We start from the raw sequence: 26,179 nt of genomic DNA on the forward strand, positions 1-26,179 counted from the left end.
CCTCCTTCGTTCAGTGTACTGATAAACACTATACCTGAGTGTCTGGATATATTTACCTGTGTTTAAGATAAATATATAGATTTAAATATATATAATATATATATAAATATATAATATATATATTCTAAGTTGTTTTGTTGTTGTTGTTTTTTTAAATTCTGATCTACATTTGTACACAAATACATTCAGTATAATTATATATGTGGCATGTTGAGGGAATTATTTATTTCCTTATTCCTTATTTTAGAGCAGGGAGCTGTTGGCATCCTTCCAAATTTGGCGCAGTTGTAAATGACTTGTGTGTTTAATGGGAAATTGCTTTGTTGAGTACAGCCCCTCCACCACCTCAGCCCTTCCTCACATATTTGATAAGTTAGAGTGGGATGATGCCATCCTCTTCTCTCCTCCTCCAAAGAGTCTGTGTCTTTAGCACCACCAGGCAACAGTGCGAGCATCACTGGCAGAGTGGAAGTGCGCAGGAGCCAAGCGCAGAAAACCACCACAAAAAGCAGCTTGTGGATCTAATTCTTTTCGAATCTGGTCGCTTTAAAAAGAAGCCCCGGGAGAAAACGGGAGAAATGCCCGGTAACTGGCGTCGATGCGCGCGTCTGAAAATGACGACAGTGGGACAGTGAATCTCTTCCTTCAGCCTCAGCTCCAGTTGGTCATATTTTACTGTCATATGCTCGGATGTATACACATCACCCAAGAGAAGCACGGACTGGAAGAATAGTCTTCACCGCTCCAACGCTCAGGGCCAGAGGAAGAAGACGCACAAGTGCGCGCAGGAGCATCTCGGCGAAGCGGCAGCTCTTTAATTACGCGTGGATTGGGCTCGTTTATGGCGCGCTCTCGGAGGGATTTGGGGGGAAACTTACTTAGTGCGTCCTGAAGCGGTCGATAAAGAGTGAAGGCACAACCTCCTCGCTACGATGAGTAATTCTCCTCAACGCAGTAACTGGTAGACGCGAGAAGAGCTGGACTGCGACTGGCGCGTTTGGATACCTACCCCAGCCTCTCCACCGCTCTATGGCTGCTATGTTCTGTCAGGCGCACTCCCGCTGCTGATGTTTCATGGCTGTGCGCAGCAACAGTAGCGCGGGGCGAAAGAGGACGGTGCAACGAGACTAAAGACAGTCAAGACACTGCACTTTATTTCTCCGGAGGAGCATTGCGCACGGGCTGCACCAACTACTCACACGGACTTTCCCTGCGCTTCCTGCCTTACATCTTTCTCATTTCTTTCGCTGCTGTCATCGTAGTATGTCTGCACTTCGAAAGAAATTTGGGGACGATTACCAGGTAGTGACCACTTCCTCGAGCGGGTCCGGCTTCAGTCAGCCTCCACCGGAGAAGAAGAGAAAGAGACAGCGCTTTGTGGACAAAAACGGGCGATGTAACGTCCAGCATGGGAACCTGGGTGGTGAGACCAGCAGATACCTCTCAGACTTGTTCACGACTCTGGTGGATTTGAAATGGCGCTGGAATCTCTTCATCTTCATCCTCACCTACACGGTGGCTTGGCTCTTCATGGCCTCCATGTGGTGGTTAATCGCCTACATGCGGGGGGACCTCAACAAAGCCCACAACGACCAGTACACGCCATGTGTGGCCAACGTGTACAACTTCCCTTCAGCCTTCCTCTTCTTCATAGAGACCGAGGCCACTATAGGCTACGGCTACAGGTACATCACGGACAAGTGCCCCGAGGGCATCATCCTCTTTCTGTTCCAGTCCATCCTGGGCTCCATCGTCGATGCCTTTCTGATCGGATGCATGTTTATCAAAATGTCTCAGCCCAAGAAGAGGGCCGAGACACTGATGTTCAGTGAGCACGCCGCTATCTCCATGCGTGATGGCAAACTAACTCTCATGTTCAGGGTGGGCAACCTGCGTAACAGCCATATGGTCTCCGCACAGATCCGCTGCAAACTGCTCAAAGTAAGTACTCCCAAGTAGCTCTGACTGCACCCCGCTGCTCCCTGCACATCAGACATAATTGCATACGGCAAATGTGCATATTCATTTCCATATTCTGTTAAGTACATCCACACAAAACTCCTCTCTCCACAGCAGCAGTGGCCTGTTGGTTGGTTATGTAACGCACTAACAACACACGAAAGAGGGCCCTAAGTGCGCGTCTATCAGGACTTTTTAATGAATCCTTGTCCCCACACACTGCTCCCAGCCAAGTGACGGGTGACAGTGGAGAAAATGTGCCACTTATTCCTGATCATTAGGCCACGTTGGTTTCCCCCATTACCTCAGTCAGCGAGCTCCTGCAACTTTTAACAGCCCCCACACGTGTCAACACTGCGCACCATCCGGATTATTCATATTTTATGTATGTGCGTAATGCTGTCACACTCTTTAGGCATATGGTCCGCGTCCAGGCACAGCAGTATGGACTAGTGCTGGAATAGGATCACACATTGCAGTCTGACACCAAATGTATTTAAGATATAGTCTAATTAAAGGGACCTATATGCAATCAAACCTGCTAATATGCTGCTGCTAATATGTTGCCACTAATAAAACTAAAAGTGATACCCCACTTTTTGTAAATTGAACATGTCCTCCTGTCAGGTGAGTGCCAGGAGCAGGAGAAAAGTAGTGATCATTTCTGAAAAAAAGTCCAAAATTGAAAATCCGCAAATGTTGAACTTAATATTTTCAACCCTATTTATCCAATCACATCACACAGTCCTGCAAAACAGTAGCACTAGAACAAGACACCAAAAGTGGACAGAACAGAACCTGTACATTAAGGCTGTATTTCAGTGGCTCAGCTGGTAGAACGAATGGCATAAACTTGAATAAATCGATTTCCAAAATGTACTTACTTAACTACTTAACTGTAAACATATTAATTTGAATGCTGATTGTTTATTGAACTATTAAAGTCAGTGCTTCGGGTGTTTTCAAATTGCTGTACAAATCCAATCCATTATTTATCACAAGTACCCCCATGAGTTTCTCGCCTTAATTTGCATAATATTCCTTAGACTTACCACTTTCACTGCTGAAGGACCAAAACTAACATTTGTATTTTGAAGCGATTTTCAATCATTCCTCTCACAAACTACAGATTTTTTACCACGACATCATACTAGGGGGTGATTGGAAGTGGGTTTTAGCACCAGCTGAATCTCATATCACAAAAATGACTGACAATATTATTATTATGTTTGTCTGGAGCCCACTGAAATCTGTGTCATACTGCAATTTTAGTCCGTACTTGTCAATCTTTTCGGCCTATTTTTGCGAGTATAAACATAACAACAAAGGATTTTTTTTCAGATGTCAGATATAATGTATGAGATTTGTGTACGTTGTGACAAAATATACCAAAAGGGGGGAGTCAACGGCAACTTCCCCCATAGGAACAAAATGCCTGCTTCTTGTGTGGTGGCTAATATAGGAGAACACATACACATCTAACAGCACAGATGGCCCTCTTCTCATGCAGTTAGCAGCTAGCCCCCGTTAGCCACCATTAACAAAGCAACTGTGAACAACACTATTCGAAAAAGCAAAAGTGCCACATTTGATGCACTTTTTCCTCGATTTCATTTGAATTATCGACGGTTGCCATATTGTCTTTTTGACAGCTCTTCAGAATTTCAGAATTATACTTGATTGGGCTTGCGATCGAATGTTTGTTTACATGGATGAATGAAAATTTGAATTACGGCCAGGCAGTTTGCTAAGCGCCAAGTGACAAGAACATTTGGATCGGCTAACTGAAGTAGAAGTAGCTTTCGCCAACATAATCTTTAAAGTATGTAGCCCGTGCTCTTACTGGTTAAAAGAATACTGCAATTATAACTGAACCTGGGTTGCCCGTGCCTTAACCTGCAGATAGAGAATTATTCTTAGTATATAGACCTCCAGAGTTTACTGAGCTATAGAGGCTGCACTAGCACTGGTTAATGATTGGCTGTGGTTGCTGGGATTTAGGTAGTGACGATTCAGATCAGAGAGAGAATCCTTTTAGGTTTAAACCAACTGGATTTCAGCACTGAACCCGGCAACGCAAATGAGACTCATTTGCAGGTGCTGGGGTTTAGGTAGTGGCTATTTAGATCAGAGAGAATCCTTTTTTAGGTTTAAGCCAACTGGATTTCAGCACTGAACCCGGCAACGCAAATGAGAGTCTCACGTGAAGCTTCTGCATTCTGATTGGATAATTGTCTTGAGGACCAAAACACCAAATTATGACATAAACAACTCGGTTACCACATGCAGAGTTTTTTGTAACTAAGAACAAAACAGCATTGCAGTTGTTATGAGTAAAAGCTATAATTGATTTGAACATGTCTAGCTTGTATCTGGGGACACACTTAGGTCATGTTTATCGAATTTAAAATAAAAATCTTTCATGCATTTCCTTTAAATTAAACATGCAAGAATCCCACTTTCCTCAACACAATGACAGAGAATAGTATTGTTTTGTTGGCTGATTGCACACAATACAAATGCATAATAATGATTTGTGTTAATAGATCCTTGTATTGATTTATTGTCAGGGCTTATTGAACATATTTAATGTTCACCTTATGGCTTCTTCTCACCATTCGCACATGAAGCTTTGTCAGTCTAATACCTTGAGTGCTAATACCTACATGTTGTGAACCTGGGACGATGAAAAGCAGCAGGTCAGTCCCAGCAGAAACAATACATAAATTATATTATCTGTGTTCATTTAAAGAAGTGATCAAATACTGTGTTAGGTCTTATAATTAGAAACCCACATATAGGCCTGTCACGATAATTACTATATCGATTTCGTTCAATATATGAAAGTTGGAACAGTATACTTTTGGTGTCAGTATTTATCATGGGATATTGGGACATTTTTGTTTATTTTTTTGGCTATATGATAAGATTTAAGCCGTTAAAGGTTGAATTTATTACCTCTGTGACTCTTTGCAGATTCAAACTAAGTACTAAAGTGTTTTGTTCTGCTTTTTATTTATTGCAGCTCATGTTTTTTTTTTTTTTTTTTTACAATACTGTAGATTTATAGTCTATATTTACTTCAGCAATATATCGAACGTCAATATGTGTTATCTTGACCAACCCACATGGACACATCTGTTGATCATTCAGACAATGTGAACTCTGTGATCTCAAAGGGTGACATTATACTGATCACTGATGTCCTGTTGATTTTAATGTGTGCAAAACTTTGTTAAATCAAAAACTTCAGTCAGTTTGTTGATCTCCAGTCCTTGTTGTCATCTGTGAATGAATAGGTGTTTGTACAGAGTAAATTGGCACATGGGTTGAACTGCAAAGTATCTGGTTATAAGATGACCACCTTAACAACTCAAGGTGGTACTTAGCTATATTTTTTGGAGTCAGTATTTTTTTTTGGCTATATGATGAAGATCTAAGCTGTAAAAAGTTGAGTATATAACTTTTATGACTCATTACCGATGCAAACTCAGTACTAAAGTGTTTAATTTTACTGTTGATTTATTGCAGCTCAGTGGTGCAAATGAGTTTTAATATTATCGTTTATCATCTACATTTACTTCAGCGATATATCGATCTTTAGAACTTGTTATCATGACAGACCTAGTGGAACTGGTTCACTATTAAATTATGTTTTCATTCTTGACACTGTTGTGAGCAATATTAAAAGAGAGTTTTTCTTTAGCTGCCTTTGTTTCCTTGAGCCAGACATTAATCTCACCTGTGCTCGTGTATTGGAGCGGCCAGTGGCACATTTGGCCCATGAGTCGGGCTGTGGCTGTGCAATTAATTCAATTTCACAAGTTTACATGTGGTTTGGAGCATATTTCAGACTTTGGAAGAGCATTTTTTGTGTTTAATGGCACTGATTAAAAGTGTATCGTTTATGTTCATAAAATTAGCATTCAAATTAGTGTTGAAAGCCATTTATTGTTTTTAATGAGGAGTGAAGACGTTTCGCTGCTCATTCAAGCCACTTCTTCAGTTCTGGTCAGATTACTGGTGAACACTGCCTTATATCCATGTGAAGGGAGGAGCTGAAACACACTTACTAACACACTACACAACGGTAAACAATAGGTGTGTTAGTTTCAGTGTAGCTAGCTCCTTCCTATAACACAATTATAGCATTTCTTTCACCTAAAATGCCACAACTTCCTTTGAACACACCTCCATGTTTCCCCTCTTACCTCCTCCTCCTCCGTCCCACTGACTCTCTGTCCCTCCCGTCCTCAGTCCCGGCAGACCCCAGAGGGAGAGTTCCTTCCTTTGGACCAGTTGGAGCTGGATGTGGGGTTCAGCACCGGAGCAGACCAGCTCTTTCTGGTGTCTCCACTCACCATCTGCCACGTCATCGATACCAAGAGCCCCTTCTACGACCTGTCCCAGCGCTCCATGCAGACGGAGCAGTTTGAGATCGTGGTCATCCTGGAGGGCATCGTAGAGACCACAGGTGAGTAAGGATTTTGGGATTTGTTGTTTTTTGAAACGGTCGTAGTGGTATTTCTTTTCTTGTTCAAGTAGATTTTTGTCCAAGATATTATGGGAGGGTATCTATGTTGTTTTCTCCCATTAAAATATATTTTTTAAAGCCCCACTGCGTAACTTTTTAGCCAGAAACTAAAATACATGCATCCTTATTATGAGCAGGCTTGCATCTCCACAAACCTCATTCTTTTTTGACCCGGAGAAGGGCTTTTTCCTGCTTGTCGCCATGGAAACACCGCTCTTATGGCTATAATATTCCACTGTATGGCACAAAATGTATCTGTCTTCAAAGAGAATGTTCCGAAGTATGGTTTTAACTTGTTATTTCCATGGAATTATGAAGGTCACATACCAGAAAGTTACACGGTATTGCTTTAAAGTAAATTGGCAATTGGCAGTTACTTAAACGATAACATCAAAACCAGGCTCCAAGCATAACCATACAATGAAACGTATAAGGGAACAAAGAGCTGATTATTATTATATGAGACATGGGGGTGAAGAGTGGGGTGAGGCATTCAGTCGTAATTGTCAGAGCAGTGATTCGGACTTCACAAAACAGAGGCGAACACATTTAAACCTATTTCAGAAAGTTGTGATATGAAAAGTTGCCAATTTTCTGCATGTTGCCAAGTTGTAGAACCAACAGGAGCGAGGACAAGGTGTTCAGAGACATAGTTTTGGTTGCTAATGGAAACCTAACCAGAAGAGCAAGAAGAAGTAAGGATGCGATAATATTTTATTTATACGTTATATGCATATAGATTTTGCAATGTATATTTATCAGTTACAGCGATAACGTAGACTCAAATGTCGCCCTGTGGAGTAGTTCTTTTGCATTTAACCCCATCGATCTATATGCTGCAATCTGACGGAAATTGATTTTGGATGAGTACCTAGCTGGAGGATTCCCTGTAAAACGTAGTACGCACATGACTGTTGCATCAATACTTTCTTGCAGATAATATTTATGACTTACGACTACCAAGCATCTCCTTTGTGTGTATTCTTTTCATGTGCAATCTTAGAAATATGTGGATGTAATTTTAGTATTATAGTATTGCATCAAAAGGATTAACATTTGAGAAAAGACTGAACTCTGAACTTTTAAACGAATGCATTTCAGAATTAAGTTAAGAGCTTAGCAGATTTTTTTCTCAGTAAGTGAATATTAAGTTGTTAAAGGCTCTATGTTATGCGAAATTGACGCTTCTGAGCTTTAAGACATGTTAGAATGTTGTTACATTCTCAAAAACAGACTTCGAGTTGTGTTTTGCTTCATTCGGACATGTTTCATCAGCCATTTTTTGTTAGTCTGTAACATCTCCAAAGCTCAAAATGCTCCGTTCCACCTTGTGATGTCATGAAGTGGTAGTTTCCAAGTTATCCTTTACGTTTTACCTTTTGTTCACAGCAGAGTGGCAAATACAGAGCTGACATTATAGTGTATGGAGTTTAAAAACACAGCGCACATGACATCACAAGGTGGAAAAGGATGTTTTATTTGAGAGAAGAACTCAGCTTTGCGTGTCAGTTTGCGTGTTAAATGTGTGAATGAAGCAAAACACAACTCCAGGTCTGTTTGTGATGAGGAAACAACATTATAACACAGATCAGAAAATAGTGTAATATGGGCCCTTTAACAGTGGACATTCTTTGACCTATAAAAACTGCAGTTTTATCCAAATCTGACAACTCCTGGGACTTGTCTTCTGTATTACTTAAGATATCGATTCCACACATATACAGTGCTCTCTTGGCGTTAAAAGCGGACTTCCAAATAGCCTTGTTATTGACTATTTAATTGAATCTAATTGATTTCTTGGGTGGTAAACATGCACAGATATCATCATTACTGCGGTTAACACGTAGCAGATGATACATTCTAGCCCGCATTGGACTGGATAGCTTTCAGTTGGGATAGAAAAAGCAATCCACAATCTCTCTCTTATGCATTTTCTCGAAAGCTATTCCTAGGGACTTTTTTTTTTTGTACAACTTTGAGGTGCACTGGGAGAAATCGCTCTCTCTCTAAGGCCCCTGTGGAATTAGGGAGAATCCATTTGCACCAGAAGAGTAATGCCCCAAGTAAAATCCTCTGCAGTGGTCATTCTGAATCGATTTGACACCAGTTTTACACATTGCGCCATTGTAAAGTCATCGGAAGTCGCGTTAGTTCAGATGAAATGGGACCATATGGAGATGTGACGTAGGAGCCCGAGGTGCATTATAGGGTTGTCATAAGTATCGGAAATCAGATACTAATCAATATTAAACTAGATTGCAAATGTTGATACTAAACAGTCACATTCACGGGACAGAAATTGACCTTTCCTGAACAGATTTAGACTGATCTTGAGCTGTATCAGAACAAGTATAAGACACATATGGAACAAAGACTTGATTTCGATACGAAGTCTGTTCCTCAGTATTGAAATCGAGTTTGAAATTGTAGCATCGTAACACCACTAGTACATTGTAGCTAGCAAAAACATCCCATAGTTGTGAGACCATATACTATCATGTTTAACCCTATAGAGGCGGATGCTATTGTCGCCGATAGACTCGCTGTTGCGGACTTTCCATTACGGTAACTCCGCAACCAGTTATGTTCTCATGTAAATTCAAACGGCGTCTCAAAGCAGAGGCATGGGGCTCTTTAAATATTTTAGTGTCATTACGGTAATCTGCCTCCGTTGTCCCTCGAAGGTGACGAATGCCCCCACGGGGATTTTCCCAGTCACTTATTCAATGCGTCAAAGAAAAAGTACAGATGGATGTGTAAAAAAGAGGTAGTTGTGTGGAAAAAAATGCAGTAGATTCTGATACTTCCTTTAACATGATTTTAATAGATAAAAAAATAATAAAAATCTAGACAAAATATACTGGTCTATAGTGTGCTCAGTCCTTAAAGGGTTAATGCGTGATGACTTTATATACGCAAAAGTATATAACGGTAGAATGAGGACAGTTATTAAATACGGCGCAGAAAGGAAGCAGGAGAAGTGACTACTGTTCAGCTGTGTTTGGTTAGAAACTGGAAGAATTTTAGCTTAATTTTAAAATGTTAAATTAATTTCTAACTACACAATTGAATTATTGCTCATATTACTAGTTAGCTGTCACCAATCTTTAGAAACTTGGTTCAAAATGAGTCAAACCTTTTGATTCAGCCACAGTGAAACACAACGGAATTCTATATCAGGTATTTATTTAAAGTTTCACTATGTAACTTTTTCAGTGCGGGATCCGTGACCATGGAGAGATTATTGCTTCGCTTGCATCCTCCACAGTTTGGTGTTACACTGATTTAACGTGTATTTATTCAATTACAGTTGGTTTTATTGCTCCAAAAATACACTTTAAAACAGGAGGAGATACAGAAGCGGAGGTGGCTCATGGTTCTGCTGCTGCGGTGCATGTAGTTTGGTGAAGGGAAGCTGAAACAGTACAATGAAAAGAGAGTAGTTAAATGAGTTATGTGTACAATTGGTTGCTAATCTAATTTTAAAGAAGACATGTTGTTCTTGTTCGTATAATCGGTGACACCCGTGGATCATTCTGTTATAATTTGCATATTTTAAATCGCAATATTCATCTAAAACAACTTAATAAAAGAAAATATCGCTAAAAAAATACCCCGTAAAACATAATGCAGGGTCGTGTCTCCACAGCCCTAACCTGTAACTTATCCTGGTGGCATCTGCTGTTTGCCTGATGTAAAGCAATAAAATCTCCATGGAGACAACCAGCTGGTGGGCTCTTTACAAAAAAAACTTACATAGTACAGCTTTAATCATTCAATCGGTGTGTAAATATATCAGTAAATGCGAAATGCTGATGTGAAATTGGTTTTATTGTTGGTGAGATTTTGTACATTTAATAGCAATTTATAAAAGTGACAGTTGCGTTCTCCTTATCTGACGCTACATAAAAGTATTTCTTACGCAGCTACACACTATAGAGAAACAATGGTAAATGCTTTGGGAACCCTTAACCCAAAAATACAATATTGTGTTGGAATGGCCCGGGCCTGGAGCAGCTCTGGAGGGGAGGTCAGCAGGACACACTGATACAGCAGGATTGAAGCTGTGTATGTGTGTGTGTGTGGGTGTGTGTGTGTGTGTGTGTTTGTGCTCTGACTCTCAGGGCAAAGACTGGACAAAGCAGTTTTTATTCACCTGGAAAACCCAAGAGAATACGACTGTTCACTCTAATCTTATCATATTATCCACACCCAGACCCGTAGGTGCCAAGTAGTTGGAGATAAACCATAAGTCATTAACCTGGTCTCATGTTAAAGTCTCTTTCGTATAAAAAAAAAATCTAACAATTTCATTTAGAAGCTGTAATTTTACTTTACACATAAATTTCAACTAGAAGACAGACATGACAGGATCAATAGAGCGCACGCCAAAAATACCACTCCCCAACACGGCGCACACTCTTCTTATCTGTCTCTTTTTATCACTGTCTCTTTAGATCAGCGGTTTCCAAACTATGGCATAGGTGTTGGAGTCAAATCTTGCTTTGTAGTCTATGGCCTTTTGTTTAGTCCTCCTCAGCCCTTTCTATAATTTAAACTGTACTTATACTTCCATTAAAATATTTTTAACCTAAAATAAACTCCTCTCTCTTTCTCTGTCTCTGTCTCCCACTCTCCCTCTCTCTCTCTCACTCACTCACTCCTCCCTTCTCTCTCTAACTCCCTCTCCTTCTCTCCCTCTCTCTGTCTCTCTCTCCCTCCCTCTTTCTTTGTCTCTCTCACTCCCTCTCTCCCTCCTTCTCTCTCTCATTCTCTCATTCTCTCTCTCTCACTCTCTCTCCCTCCTTCTCTCTCACTCTCGCTTTCTCAATCTCTAACTCCTCTCTCTCTTGCTCCCTCCCTCCTTTTCTCTCTCACTCTCACACACACACTCTCTCTCCCTCCCCTCACTCTCACTCTCCTCTCTCACTCTCTCTCCCTTCTTCTCTCTCTCTCCCTCCTCTCTCTCACTCTCTCCCTCCTTCTCTCTCTCACTCTCTCTCCTTCTCTCTCTCTCAATCCCTCCTTCACTCTCTCTCCCTCCTTCTCTCTCTCACTCTATCTCACTCTCTCTGCTTCTGTCCGTCCTTCACTCTCTCTCACTCCTTCTCTCCGTGCTTCTCTGTCCCTCTTCTTTCTAGTTGTTTTTTCCCTGTTTGATTGAAAACGTGTAAATGAACTGGTGTGTGTTATTGTCCTGTGTGTTATTGTCCTGTGTGTTATTGTCTTGTGTGTTATTGTCTTGTGTGTTATTATTGTGTGTGTTATTGTCCTGTGTGTTATTGTCTTGTGTGTTATTATTGTGTGTGTTATTGTCCTGTGTGTTATTGTCCTGTGTGTTATTGTCTTGTGTGTTATTATTGTGTGTGTTATTGTCCTGTGTGTTATTGTCCTGTGTGTTATTGTTGTGTGTGCTATTGTCCTGTGTGTCTTACCTGGTGTTGTTTTGTTTTCTTTAATGATGTCTTCATAGAGGCTGAGTATAAATATTAAACCTGTCTATTAATATATATCCAAACAAACGTGTGGATATTGTCCTCACATCGTTCTCATTATACTCTACAAAAGGCCTAATTACTTGTTAATCGCCCATGAGCCTGTATTTTCCAGTACATTATATTGTGTGTTCTACTGTAGTTTGTGTGTCGGCTGTACATGAGTAATCGTAGGTGATGGTAGAACATTTTACACCTTTGGCAAAGAGACTTACATTTAATAGGAGCAGATCCAAAAGCTGTTTACAAAAGCTGACACTTCCTCTGCTGTGAACAACGTGATTACGACCAATCAGACGGAGAGAGGCGGGTCTTAGAGCCGAGATACACGACGCTATTGGCTGACAGTGTGCACTGGTGCCTGCTCCACAGACGAGAGATGTGTCTGTAGAGAGAAAGAGAGAGGGAGAGAGAGAGAGAGAGACAGAGAGAGAGGGAGAGAGAGAGAGAAACAGAGAGAGAAAGAGAGAGGGAGAGAGAAACAGAGAGAGAGAGAGACAGAGAAAGAGAGGGAGAGAGAGAGAGGGAGACAGAGTGAGAGAGAGAAACAGAGAGAGAGAAAGAGAGAGAGGGAGAGAGAGAGAAACAGAGAGAGAGGGGGAGAGAGAGACAGAGGGAGAGAGAAACAGAGAGAGAGAGGGGGAGAGAGAGAGGAATGGAGATATCTCAAATCAACTTACTTAAATGTTTAAGCAGCTGATACTGCTGCAGAACACGAGACATTTAAGCACATATAATGAAGTCTGACATCGTCTCGGCCCGAGTCCCAACACGACCATGTGCCACTGGCTGCTCTCCTCCGGTGTGAGTGCTGGCCCGCAGAGCCTGTCCGTGCGCTGTGGCCCGGCCGTAGGCGGCTGCTGTGTGAGCGCTGGGCCAGGACCGGGCACTGGGCCCAGGACAGGCTATCTGTGGATCAAACCATTTGGCCAAAGAAAAGGGGGGTTATTATTAGGGAGACTAGATTCACAATAGGCTTATTAATGAAACCATCAATCTGAATGACACAATATGATCAGCTGAGCCATGGGGAGCTGTTGTGATGAATAGAGAGAATGAGGATTGTTAATCTATGAACACTGGTGGTACTAGAGAGGAGGAGATGGAGAGGCTGAGGTGGCTCATGGTTCCGGTACTATGGTGCAAATAGTTTGGTGAAAAGTAGCAGAAATGACACAATGAAGAGAGAGTACTTAAATGAGCGGATCATTATGTATAATTATGTATAATTTGGACATATTAACACACAATATTGATCTAAAATGACCTAATAAAAGAAACAACACCGCTGACCTCTGTTTTGAAGAATTATGCAATGCTGCTGAACTCCACGTTTATAACTGATTAAGAAAGGCAGCGCAGTAGTGGGCGTATACTGGTGGAGGTGCGAACAAAGTGAAGGGGAAACAACTATAACATGGTTCAAAACTCAAAAAAGTTGATTTTGCAGAATAGGTTGTTTTCAGTAAAAGTGCAGAAATATCACTCTGGTTTGTGACATCACTTATTATTTTATTTTTAATCAGCACTATTTGCAGTTTTTTGACTAGTTTTTACTATAGATGATGGATTTACACCTCCATACACCTTTACTAGAATCATTTGGATAATTTCAGCCCTCTATTTCAATCTGTACTGAACTAAAGGTAAAAGGTACCGGTTTACTTAAAAACTTCCACTTCATGACATCACAAGGTGGAACAGAGCATTTTGAGCTTTGGAGATGTACAGACTAATAATACAGGATTACTCAAAAATGTAAATCAACCAAAACACAACTTCAAGTATGTTTTTGATGAGGTAACAACATTATAACATGGCGTAAAGCTCACAAGGGTTAATTTTGTGTAATATAGGATCTTTAATTTCTTATTTTTGCCTATAAAACAACATGTGTACACAAACACTGCTACAAACTATATTGATCCAAAAGAGAAATGACTCGGTCTTACATAATTACTTACATTAATATACAGTGGCCCCACCAAATTAACAAAATCCATTCATCTTTTCATGTTTACATAATAAATAATCCATAATCCGTATACATTCTTTATTAGCCATTTGCTTTACATCAGTGCTACGAGAGCTTACCAATCACCGCATGTTGTTCCCTTATAGCTCTATATGTACACTGTTGCAATCAAACAGCTAGCAACATGTAAACGCCGCAGTTATTTTAATGCCTCTCTAATTAGCTACTCTCCCTCTCTCTGTTAGCGCTCTAATATGGTGTTTGATGGCAAGCATTAGCAACATCTTTCATGATAATTTCCATGTCATTTTCTCGTCTTCCTCGTCTCTGGAAAGCCTGACGTAGAAGCCTGAAAAAAAAAAAAAAACAATCCCTGGATTTAAAAATTGATGTACAGTGAAACTCCAAACCCTCAGACGCTTTCATTTTCAAGCCCATGTAACTCTGTTTCCATGGCAACCTCCTCCTCCTCCTTGAGTATTCCGGATTGCAGCACTGCACCTAAACTTGGATTTTTTATTTTTTTTTCCCTTTTAAATCCTTTATTCCAATGCTGTGTGTAGGAATCCCGGCATCATTTGCATATAGCGTAGAGCACGTTGCGTTTTCATCAAGATTGTGGGGTAATTATGAAATGGTTGGAGCTGTGTTTACAAGAGCAGGTGATCCAGCACAAGAAGTATGGAATTAAATATTTATAAGAACACTGTTTACAAGAAGAGAGGCTGCAGATTGACTTGTACAGTACGAGATTTAGCAGTCTGCACTGATTTACACATGCTAAATTAAGCTAGCTTGACTTTTGGGGCTTTTCACATGTATAACATTGGTTAGCCTACTCTTCAAAAACCATTCCTAGAGTTGTATTCCTGGAGTTACCTGTTTAAGTTGCATATTTAGGGCATTCGAAAACGGCCTGTTCCACCTTGTGACATCATTACGTGGTAGTCCTGGAAGTGCTGCTCCATGTTTTTAGACTCCATTCACTTTCTCTTCATTTCAGTGCTCAAATTGCCCCAAAAATGCATTTCAAATTGAAGCTTTATCGTTATTTCAGTTTGACCTTTGAACTTCTGATACTTTTATATGACACCACGATACACCGAAAGAACTGTCTCATGTACTTGTTTCCAAATGGTTCTCATCAATCTCCGCCCACGTTGTGCTTTAGTTCACTCTTGATAATGCCCCATAATAGAGAATCAGCAGTCTGCAATATTATCAGGCAGTTGTTTTCCCATGATTCTTTGCAAATTTCATGGCTGATCGTTAATAGGTAATTTAAATGTATTAAAGAAATACTATTTAGCTTTGAATTGTTAATCATTATGAAACATGCTAACTTTACACTTTTAATCCCACTGATTAGTTCACACATGTTTAACACACTATTCCTTTTCTCAAACAGGAAACACTCTGTTCCACCTTGTGATGTCATATGGTAATACAGGAAGTGCTCCACTGTGTTTTTGAACTCCACTAGAATGATTTGGATAGGTTCAGCCCTGGAATTGCCAATCTCTACTAAACTAAAGGTAAAAGGTAGCTTGAATGTTAACTTGAAAACTGCCACTTCATGACATCACAAGGTGGAACGGAGCATTTTGAGCTTTGGAGATGTAGACAGACTAATAATAAAGGGTTAGTCAAACATGTGCGAATGAAACAAAACAACTCCAGCTTTGTTTTTGACGAGGTAACAGCATTATAACATGGCCAAAAGCTCACAAGAGTAAATTTCATGACTGAATTAATTTTAATGTTTCCATATTATTCTTCAAACCTGCAAAAAAGTGTTATATGTACTTCTGAAACCCTATCCAACACACAGAAGCTACAAACATACTCTCTTTGCATGTTGAGAAGTCTTCCATCGTCATAGCAGTGAAACCCTCCATTCGCCTCGGTCACAAGACAAACTGAGTAAAAGTGTATTTTGTCTACACTTGTAACATCCTCAGAGCTGCCCCTTGACTGGCTCTGCACAATGCGTTTTCAGTTGAACTACTCTACTGACAAAATAATACAGGAGAGTGTGGGAGACTGACAGAGAGGCCAGGCTAAAATGGCAAGCTAATGAATCAAACTGTGGATATGACTTGCAAGTAGAAGTGGTTTGAAGGTGAATAAGATGAAGGCAGGTCGCATTTTATGTTGTAATGTCACGGCTAAAGCTGTATTAACGCGTTGTATAAGTTTCAATTTCATTTTCTGAGGCCCTCTCTCTGCGCTAAGTCACTCCCCCTTCAGAGCGCCATCACGGGACATCGCATCAGGTTTGTCACGTTGTTGTGTACAGTTTTGTATCACACTTTTGTACATTTATGGAGAGTTGTCGTGTGAGAGCATGGGTGATGTAGGCTTGTGGGCGGAGCTATGGACAGAATCTTACAGCTAAACGTAAGCAGAGTTCGAGTAGGAGGAGGGACAGATCACTAAATTACTGAAACATGCATGGATGACATTTAAAATCTCATGTTTTTGATGAGGGAACATTATAACATGGTAAACAGCTAAAAGATACACCCTATTTAAGGCTAACTAAGGCGTAGTTATTATATAGTGTTCATATATATGGATTTTTTTATATCATCTGGTTGAAAAGAAGAGAAAATAGAGAGGCTGAAGTGGCAGATTGTTTGGCTGCTGACATGGATGAGTCAAAAGTGGCTGTAATAGCAGTAAAACAGAGGAGAAAGGGCATTTAAAGTAGTATTACACAACCTACACACGTACATATTTGTGTTTTTTGTCATATATGTGGTATTTTGCAGACGTTTTAATCCAGATGCCCTGTATAAACCTTCAGATTTATGGAGATTTTGAGTACAGCTGAACGATTATGAAACATTTTTGATTATGATAAGCGATGTATATTTTAATGGTAGGACTCTGTATAACATTTTAAACACATCCAGGAGTATTAATATTAGAGAGAGATTGCGGTGCGCTTTGCTATACTCGCTAATTTGCTAGTAAATATATGTTGGAGCACTTTACACTTTGGTCGAAACCTTTAGTACAAGATTATCGTTTTAAAACTATACTGTACAGTACGCTGAGATAATGAAGCCGTTCTCCAGCTCTACGTCTGTATCTCCATCATCGGCTGCCATGTTAGTTTTAAATGAGTGCCATAGGTCTTGTGTGGCAGTGGCATGCTCCTCCCTGATCGATGCCACTTTATGTGAGTGAGTTAGCGCACACACACCAGCTGGGACCATAGCTGTGCGTCACGTTGCAATTAAACTACAGTATACAAGCTGCTCACGGCGGCGGCCATGTTTTTCCAACCTCTAATAGGGACGACATCTGACACAATAACAATCGATACGCGCAACACGAGTCATTTAGCCGAAACAGACATCTGCAGAGTGGCGATGCTAAACGTATCAGCATATGGGTGTGACAATTTACTTGCTTTGTGCGGACGAGGAGAGCTACTGCGTTATGTTTACTACACAACAAATGAATGTGGAATGTACGGAGTCGTTATGACAATTTAAATTGTACTGAACTGAAGGTAAACTTGAAAACTACTGCTTCATGACGTCACGAGGTGAAAGAGAGCATTTTGAGCTTTGGAGATGTAGACAGACTAATAATAAAGGGTAAATGAAACAAAACACAACTCCGGGTTGTTTTTGAGGAGGTAACATTATGTCAGGATTCGGATTTTTTGTTCTGTTATAATGACGGGCAGGGGAGAACAAAGATTCAGACATGGAAATGTGAATGAAGGTAGACAGAGCAGACAGTTGAGAGCGGTGTCGTATGCAGTAGTCTCGGAGCAGGTCGTGGGTTGTAGGGTCAGAGGCTGAGGTGGTTGTACCAGTCGCGGAGAGCTGGGTCGGAGGCGGAGGTGCAGAGTGGTTCCAAGAAACAGGATCACAGCGGATACACGGACGATCTGGCCGGAGGATGACATGAAGAATGACTTGTGGAAATACAGGAAGACGACAACACGATCCGGGAGCGTCTGTAACAATCCTCAGCCCCTGTGTACTCCAACGGCTGAGGCTTGACTGCAAATCAGCTGCAGGTGTGTAGTGGGTGGTGCCAGAATCTCAGCCCAGCTCCAGGGAAGACACAGAAGAAGGAGGGAAAACAGCACGGAACACACAAAAAACCTGAATCCTGCACATTATAACAATCGATACGCACAACACAAGGTGACAATATACTTGCTTTGCCTAATCGAGTAGAGCTAATCATGTGTTTTTCATTTTAAAAAAGCTTTTGTGTTACTAATTTGCCATTTTTAGCCTTTCCAAACGGGGTGTCTTATGACTGATTCATGCTTTCAAGCTGTAAAAATAGACAGTGTGCTTTTCCAGACGTGTATTTTTTATTATTAACTTGTAACAGTAACTTGTAATCTTTAGTGTTATAAAACAATGAACATACATGAAACACTGACTCGTAGCCACGGGCGAATTTTGTCCTTTCCATAACATTGCCCCGCATTTGCACTCTCAAACACGCTCATACTCCACTGTACATACACGGGGAAGAAAAAGTCAGATGACACGCCTTGCTTTAGAATACAAAAGCAGTGTGTCCTGGCTAAAGCAGATTGACGGGTAACTGCTCAACTGTCATCTCTAAATATCAATGCAAATGTGTCTAAAGATTAATTATGTCATCTTTTTAAAGGGACAGTGTGTATGTTTTTTTTTTTAAATTTCACAAACATGACCTAACGCTGCCCCCTTGTAGATGATGGACAAGTTGCTTATGTTTATAATTTGGTGTTTTCATTGTCAAGACGATTATCCAAACAGAAAACAGAATCCTGAATCCTCCACCTTAGCACCTACAGCTAATCATTTATCAGTGCTAGTGCGGCCTCTGCAGCTCAGTCAGTGAATTCTGGTGGTTCGGAGAATGAGAAAGACTCCCATGTATCCTCTATACGCAGTTGCAATTGCAGTACCTTTTTCCAACAGTAGGAGCTCCGTCTGCTTACTGCACCTTTAACAAACCTCTTATTTGCATCGTAGCCTACTTTCTGAACTTGTAATGATAATATGCCTATTAGATTTCACAGCCCCAAAAACAAACGGGTGTCTGCTACATTGCTCCGTCTCAGCTGCATAGAGACATCGCTGTTTATCTTCCATTATTTCATTAAGTGACTTCATGCATTATTCATTTACCATGCATTGTCTGTGTGTTAGCAAACAAATAAGCACTCACACATAAGCCTATATAAAATGCTGTTTTACTGTGGGACTTAGTTTTATTGCTTTAGATTGCCTTTGTGCTATTATCCCTTCCGTACGCATGCTAATAGCTAATGTAAAATGTATATTAAATGCAACGGGGAATGTGGTTTATTATGGTCTAAATACGTTTCTTTCCTGACCAATTAAACAAAAAACATAATTAGTTTAGCGTACGGGTGACTAAACTGGATGTAGAGCTAAACAAAAAGTAGAATTATGCAGATTTAACGCAGCACGCAATGGGGGACATAGAACTCTGCCAGGATAGTTTTGTTTTTTTGGGGTTTTTTTTTTTTTTTTGCAGTACAATTCCAGCTCCCACAAATGAATGCTACTGTTGTGTCCTTGGGCAAGACACTTAACCCACCTCGTCCCCAGTGTCTGTGTGCACTGGTGTAAGTACAGTGTGAATGGGTGAGTAGTTCTTTAATGTAAAAGGTGGAAAAGCGCTATAGAAAAACGTGACCATTTATCATTGCTTTGCCTCAAATGCTCCACAGTATGACTTTAAACGTGTCTAGCTCCATGGAGACAAGCCACATATACTACCAGGCCTAGTTACAGGTTAAATCTATGAAGAAGTGATGCTGTTTTTAGTAGTATTTAGCAGTAAACCACGTGCAATTGAATACATGCAAGGAGATAAGTATAAGTATCATATTGTGGAACATTCAAAGCAATGGAAAAGTTACATAGTGTACCTTTTAAATCTATTTCTTCACAAGCTTTAATGTAACTGAATTGCCATCTTCAGCGCAGCTACTGTCGTGAAATACTGGTTTGAAGAATACAGACATTTTCAGATGTTCTTGTAGTGACATTTTGTTGCTAGAGCTAGGAGGCATTTTAACCATCCTTAGCCCTGAGAGCACTTTTGATATTTTTCAAAAGCATGTCTTGTACACATGATACAATAGACTCCACACTGCCTCAAAAAACTACTGTACCATGAGGGACAATGGGAAAACAGCCTCTGAAGTGTGGACGAAGCTATCAGACTAAACATGGGAACACACCTTTAGGCGAGTTATAAAGCGAGTTATGTTCTGTAATCATCACGATTCACCTTCATTTTTTATGTGGGAGAAAGTTGCATAATGTCCAGTACAAGTTGGGCTACGGGGCATATTTACTTTTGGGATATGAATAAAAATGCATGGAAAAAAAGAACAACTACCTGAACAACTTCCTGTTTTTAAATCTCTTCTTAAAACTCATTTTTTTAGCTTGGCTTTTAACTCAGTGTAAAGACTTGACATTTATCATGATCTGTTTTTAATGTTATTCCATCTCATGTTTTGTGTTTTAACTTGTGTACAGCACTTTGGTCGACTGTGTTGTTTTTAAAGTGCTTTATAAATAAAGTTGGATTGGATTGGATTGGAACTAAGCCTGAATTATTCTTAGAAACCATTACTTAATGCTTTTTAACATCACTTATGGTGTAGTTATGGTCACATTTTTATATAGCGCTTTTCCACCTTCAAGGCTCAAATATAAATGATGTAAAACTCAAAGCGTTTAACATGAAGGAACCACTCACCCAGTCACACACACTAGGGGTGAGGTGGGTTAGGCGTCTTGCCCAAGGATTCATCTGTGGGAGCTGGACCGATGATGTTTATGTCGAGAGGAGGATTTGAACTGCCAACCTTTGGATCAGTGGGTCTGGCACTCTACCAACTGAGCTACTGTCGCCCCGTTATTTTAAAATTTGTTATCAAAAGTGATTCAGTGGTTACAGAGCGGTCATCACACGCATGGAGAAGTTGCCGGTTGAATTCCCGCTCTGATCAGCTCTAACTTTGCTGGTCTGCTTGTCTTTATGGATATGCTATTGCTAAGCCTAGAGTGTTCGAGAGTATAAAATTAAACTTAAGGAGGTTACTTCCAGGTCATGTTACAGGTCAGATCTGTGGAGAAGTGACCCCACTCGCAGTAAGAATGGCTGTGTTCGAGCCCCTTACCCCTCATTCACTACATAGCCCCTCACTCTTTAGCAGAATATATAGTGCACTCATTCAGACACGCAGCTCAGTACATTTGGACTATGTGATTCTGACGTCTGGGTGAAAAAAAGTCTGTTTAACTCTGATAAAACTTGATTTCTGTCGTAAAAAATGATCAGATTGGACCGGCACACATATTTATAGACTAATGATAATCACACAAGTTTTTGTCGAGATAGATCTCACGTAGATGGACTGGATTATTCTTTTTTTTAATCTGAGATGTTAAAATTATCGCTGTGTTAATTTTATATAGCAACGGTTTATTTACGAGTGTTTTATTCATAATCAGGGATCAATAGTGCAACAAACCAGTGCTTCTGTCTACTTTGATTTAGTCGTGTCAAGTCAAAGACCTGTCGTTGCTCTGTTGTTTTGACTCCTGCAATGCATTGTGGTCTATATTGGCCGGTCTACTACTTTTTCAAGATGCATTATGGGAAATTTTGAGTGTACCCAGTTGGACACCTCTAAATACTGCCCACACTAGGGAATAGTGTGGACATTCAGACACAACCAATGTTTGTTTTGAAGGTATTTTGAGCTATAAAACACAAAATGCTCGATAGGTTTAATGACATACTGTGGAATATTCAAAAGCAGCGCCCTACCCCAACCATAAAAGTTACATAGTGAGCCTATTAATCTACCCACCTTGTTAAAATATGTTTGTTTTTGTAACTGAGCCATTGGTAGATTGAAAATGTGTCGGTGCAGTTTACACAAGCGTAATTCTTTATAATAACTTTTGAAGACCTTGAAATCCTCTGTCATGTCAAGTGGAGCGAGTAATTGTAGATAACTATATGTCCAATTGTATGACACAATCAGACGTGAAACATGTATTTGTGCCTGCTTGTCTGCGCAATTACAGAAGTCGGCAAACCAATTAGCCCGGGTCATGTGTGTGTGTTTGTTGACGGAGCAGAGTTGCAAAGATCAGGAGGTTAAAAGGACCGGGGTGGCCAAAAGATCGTAGGGTTAATAATTAGCATTTACGTGTTTACATGGCTAACAAGCTAAAGGCTACGCGACGCAAGATATTTGACCTAGCATTTGCTCTGGAGGACTCGAATCAGCATGCCAGTCTTTTGTCATGGCAGACTTTGCAATTAATTACCCAATTTGAATCCACAAAATGTATGATGATTCTTGGACGTATTCATTTATTGACTGTGACTTATTACTGTGAAATTTTTGCGGAAAGTACAATTTTGATGCTAGCATTTTTGAAATTTACATATGTTTTAGTGATGCGAGTATTCCAGTCTAATTTACTTACCACCGTGCTAATCTCATGCATATATAATGGAGAATGTGGGGGTCAGGAAGGGCATCTGGCATAAAAGAAATAAAAAAGATGCCAAATCAATACACAAATCACTTTATTCTCAAAAGCAGATAACATGTTTGCTTCTCTCCGGCAAGGAAATACCAAAATAACTGAAGAATTTTGGTCTTAAAAGTCTTAGCAACTGACTAAAAATAAACATTTGGGAAAAAAAGGCTAATTTTTAACATACTAATTCACTATTTCAAGATGATAAGTGTGTTCTCCAGGAGCTCGCTTTTTTTGGTCCACCCCAATTTAATCTATTTCATCGCTGACCAGTAATCCATGGCATTTGGGTTTTCGCCAGAAGGCCTTGGGCTGCGCTGATCTCCTCACACTTTTGAGAAAACATTAATTTCCAATTCCATATTTGACAAGACAAATTTCCCTTAATGACATTTTAATCTTCCTTTTGGCATTTTCCTCAAGGCAACTGCCGACCTCTCTTTGACCCCTCCTCTTTTGAGCACGGCACAGTAATACATCACAAGTTTGGGATAAGTGTCCATTTGCACCAGTAATGCTATTCGCTATTGGAGTCTACACAGGATTAACTGAGCCTTGGGCAATCTGCTCATTAGTATAGCTGTGATTCTGTAGAACCCAAAATAAACTGTAGCTAGCAGTTAACAGACGTTCAGCATAATCCAACCATTAAAACCAATCAGCGAAACACCAGCGCTCTCCTCCTTTTACGTTTGGCGATTGCAAAGTGGCGAAATGAGCGACCTTAACTTTTCTTTATTTTACTTTCCAAGATTTTTCTTAGATCATTTTCTCCATTTTGTTATTTGAGCCTGATCCGTGACAGTTGGTTCATTCTGTGTCAGCCATTACATCATTATGACTTCCTTCCCTGTTGCCAAAAGTACATTCCTGGGGCATCAGTAGCTTAGTTGGTAGATAGCAAACGACGAAGTTTAAATCTGTCAACTGGATAAATTGTTGCAAGATTGAAGACGTTTCGCTGCTCATCCAAGCTGCTTCTTCAGTTCTGGTCAGATTGCTGGTGGACACTTCCTTATATTTACCTTATATCTAGTTAGCTCCTCCCCTCAGACAGATATAAGCCAGTGTCCACGAACAATCTGACCAAAACTGAAGAAGCGGATTGGATGAGCAGCGAAACGTCTTCACCTCTACAACGATTTGTGCAGTTGACGGATTTAAACTTCGTCGTTTGCTATGGATCAGACCTGGTCGACTGTGGGATTACACAGACATCTCCTCAGTTCGTAGAGTATTTATCCACTGACGCACAGGTTGGCGGTGCGATTCCAGCTCCACAGATGAATGTGGTCATTGCGTCCTTGGGCAAGATCCACCTCAACCCCCATGTCTGCGTACACTCAAGCGTGAATGTGTGTGTGGATGGGTGGGTGGTTCCTTGATGTAAAGCACTTTAAGTTCCTGGAAGGTGGAAAAGCGCTATGTATAAAAATTTTACCATGCATCTAGTGTTTCCATTGCAGAAAGACGTTTTAAACAACACGTATTGTACAGTCTCATGGCTTTAATTCTCTTTTAAATATGCTTTTGATCACATTAGGATAAGTATTTCACATTTTCTAACTTAAAATAATATCTAAATTTGGAAAAGACACTTCATAAACTGCACCTCTGTTTCCAATGAAGTGACTACTACGCTAGAAGAGCCATACATCGGTTGGTGCAGGTGATTGATCTCCACTGAGAGAGGAGCTTGTTTTCTGCTGACATCATCTACATTCATAAGGGAATCAAAATCAAATTGTTGCTATATTGTTATATTTCTCTTTTGGTAATTGGCAACTTTTGTCAGACACTTTTTGAGGCGAAAACAGCGGACAGACATGGCAACGCGTGTATCCTCTGCTATCAGGCAGTAGCACATCTGGAAATATTCCCTTGATTCAAACCCCGTCCACCTCTTCTCCAACTTCTGACCTGCTTCCAATCATGAGCAAAGATGCGCTCCGTGGGATGTGTTTTAAAGCTGGGTAGTTTGTCTAAAAAGCTGATAAGATAAAAGTATCCTTAAGCTACACTTTGACATGATGTTATAAAATACCATGGTAGATTTTGGGCTCCTTCGCTGAGATATATAAATCCTAAGAAACATTTTCAAGCGGTTTGTTTATCTGTGAAATATATACTTCCTATTTCTCGACTTGTTGGCAAAACATGGCATTAAGACCTTCTCGTGCTTCGGAATACAGTTTTAAAGCCAGTCATCAGCTCTGAAAAGCAATGATTCATAAGGGTAAAATGTAGCATCGGCGAAAAGTCTTTGAGAATTCCACGCCTCTTGAATGCAAATGCTAGCTGGGATCTTTGCTGTTTATAGGACACACCGGGAGATTCATAAAATAAGATTGAAAATAAGGTTCTTTTGCTGTGACGCGTTGGACAAAACCAGCTGGATTTATTGTGTTTGGTGCCACAGATCTGACAGAAACTCCACTCTCGCGGCTCATTTGTAACTTTGAATTTGATTGCTAGTCAGTTTTTTTCCCGCTCGTGGTGATAAAGAGACTTCAGGCAGAAAAAGGCAAGTTTACTCGAGTGATGAATCTCTCCTCCAGTGACACCATGTTGTCAGGATTTGTCATGACCAGTGTAGAAAGCTTCACTTCTTGCTCATTTGGAAAGTTGAGCAGATGCAGTGCGAGTCGATTGAGCAAAACACCATTAGCAGCAAGACAGAAAGGATAAAGACCTCATGTTTACTTAATATAATCTTTCTTGTGGCTTTAGTTACAGCTGTGTGATTTCATAAATGTATTGTGCGTTGTAATTTATGTTTAAAGAGGATGTATTTTACTTCTGTTTGGTATTAACTGATAACCAAGAACATATTTAGATCACCATGTTACCTTTTATTGTTTGGAAATGCTGTATTTGTTGAAATCAATGTATTAACATGAATAATAATAAGACGAATCCATTTGCTCTCCTCGCTAAGTCACTCCCCCTTCAGAGCGCTATCACACATAATGAGTGTGCATCCTGCTAATGAAACTACTGCACATCGCTTCAAGCTTGTCACGTTGTTGTGTACAGTTTTGCCTCATGTTTTTGTATATTTACGGACAGTTGTCGTGTGGGAGCGTGGGTGTCGTAAACTTGTGGGCGGAGCTATGGACCAAATCCTATGGCTAACCATGAGGAGGGCTCGAAAAGGGACTGGGAGAGATCGCTAAATTACTGAAACATGCATGGATGACATCTGAAAAGGATTATGTTCAAAATATTAACAGAAAGCGAGAATACTGAAATATGAACTGATAAACTGACAAATTATTAGGGATGCACTGATATGATACTTGGAAATCTACACCAATATTGAAAATGTTCATCGGATATCAGTTCCAACATATCGGTTTAGTCGATATATCCCATTTTGGTCACTAAATTGGTGTAATAAGACGATTTACTGATCCATGTTTGCACAAACCACATCGTGATACTGATCTTGTATTTTTTCAAAGCTGTTGCGTAGTTACTTTAAATGATAATGATAATCACAAAATAACTTTTTACCATACCATTGTGTTTAAAGGAAATACTTTATATTATTGGGTAATAGCAGATACTTAAAGTCATATTATCGACATCAGTATTGGAACATAAAAAGCTGAATCGGTGCATCTCTACTATGCCATTT

At 40.2% G+C, this 26,179-nt stretch overlaps 1 protein-coding gene across 1 annotated transcript in view; it reads left to right on the forward strand.

Annotated features, from left to right (window-relative positions):
• The first annotated feature begins 413 nt into the window (after positions 1–413).
• The window catches only part of LOC117389700 (G protein-activated inward rectifier potassium channel 1-like), a 76,968-nt gene continuing 51,202 nt past the window's right edge, over positions 414–26,179 (forward strand). Inside the window, exons 1-2 of the mRNA XM_033987416.2 lie at positions 414–1,941; positions 6,217–6,433. Of these exons, the coding sequence (XP_033843307.1) occupies positions 1,264–1,941; positions 6,217–6,433 (895 nt within the window). The 5' untranslated portion in view covers positions 414–1,263. The remainder of the gene's footprint in view (positions 1,942–6,216; positions 6,434–26,179) is intronic.

The sequence above is a fragment of the Periophthalmus magnuspinnatus genome, chromosome 21 (genome assembly GCF_009829125.3).
Source record: "Periophthalmus magnuspinnatus isolate fPerMag1 chromosome 21, fPerMag1.2.pri, whole genome shotgun sequence".
In the NCBI taxonomy this organism is placed as follows: domain Eukaryota; kingdom Metazoa; phylum Chordata; class Actinopteri; order Gobiiformes; family Gobiidae; genus Periophthalmus; species Periophthalmus magnuspinnatus.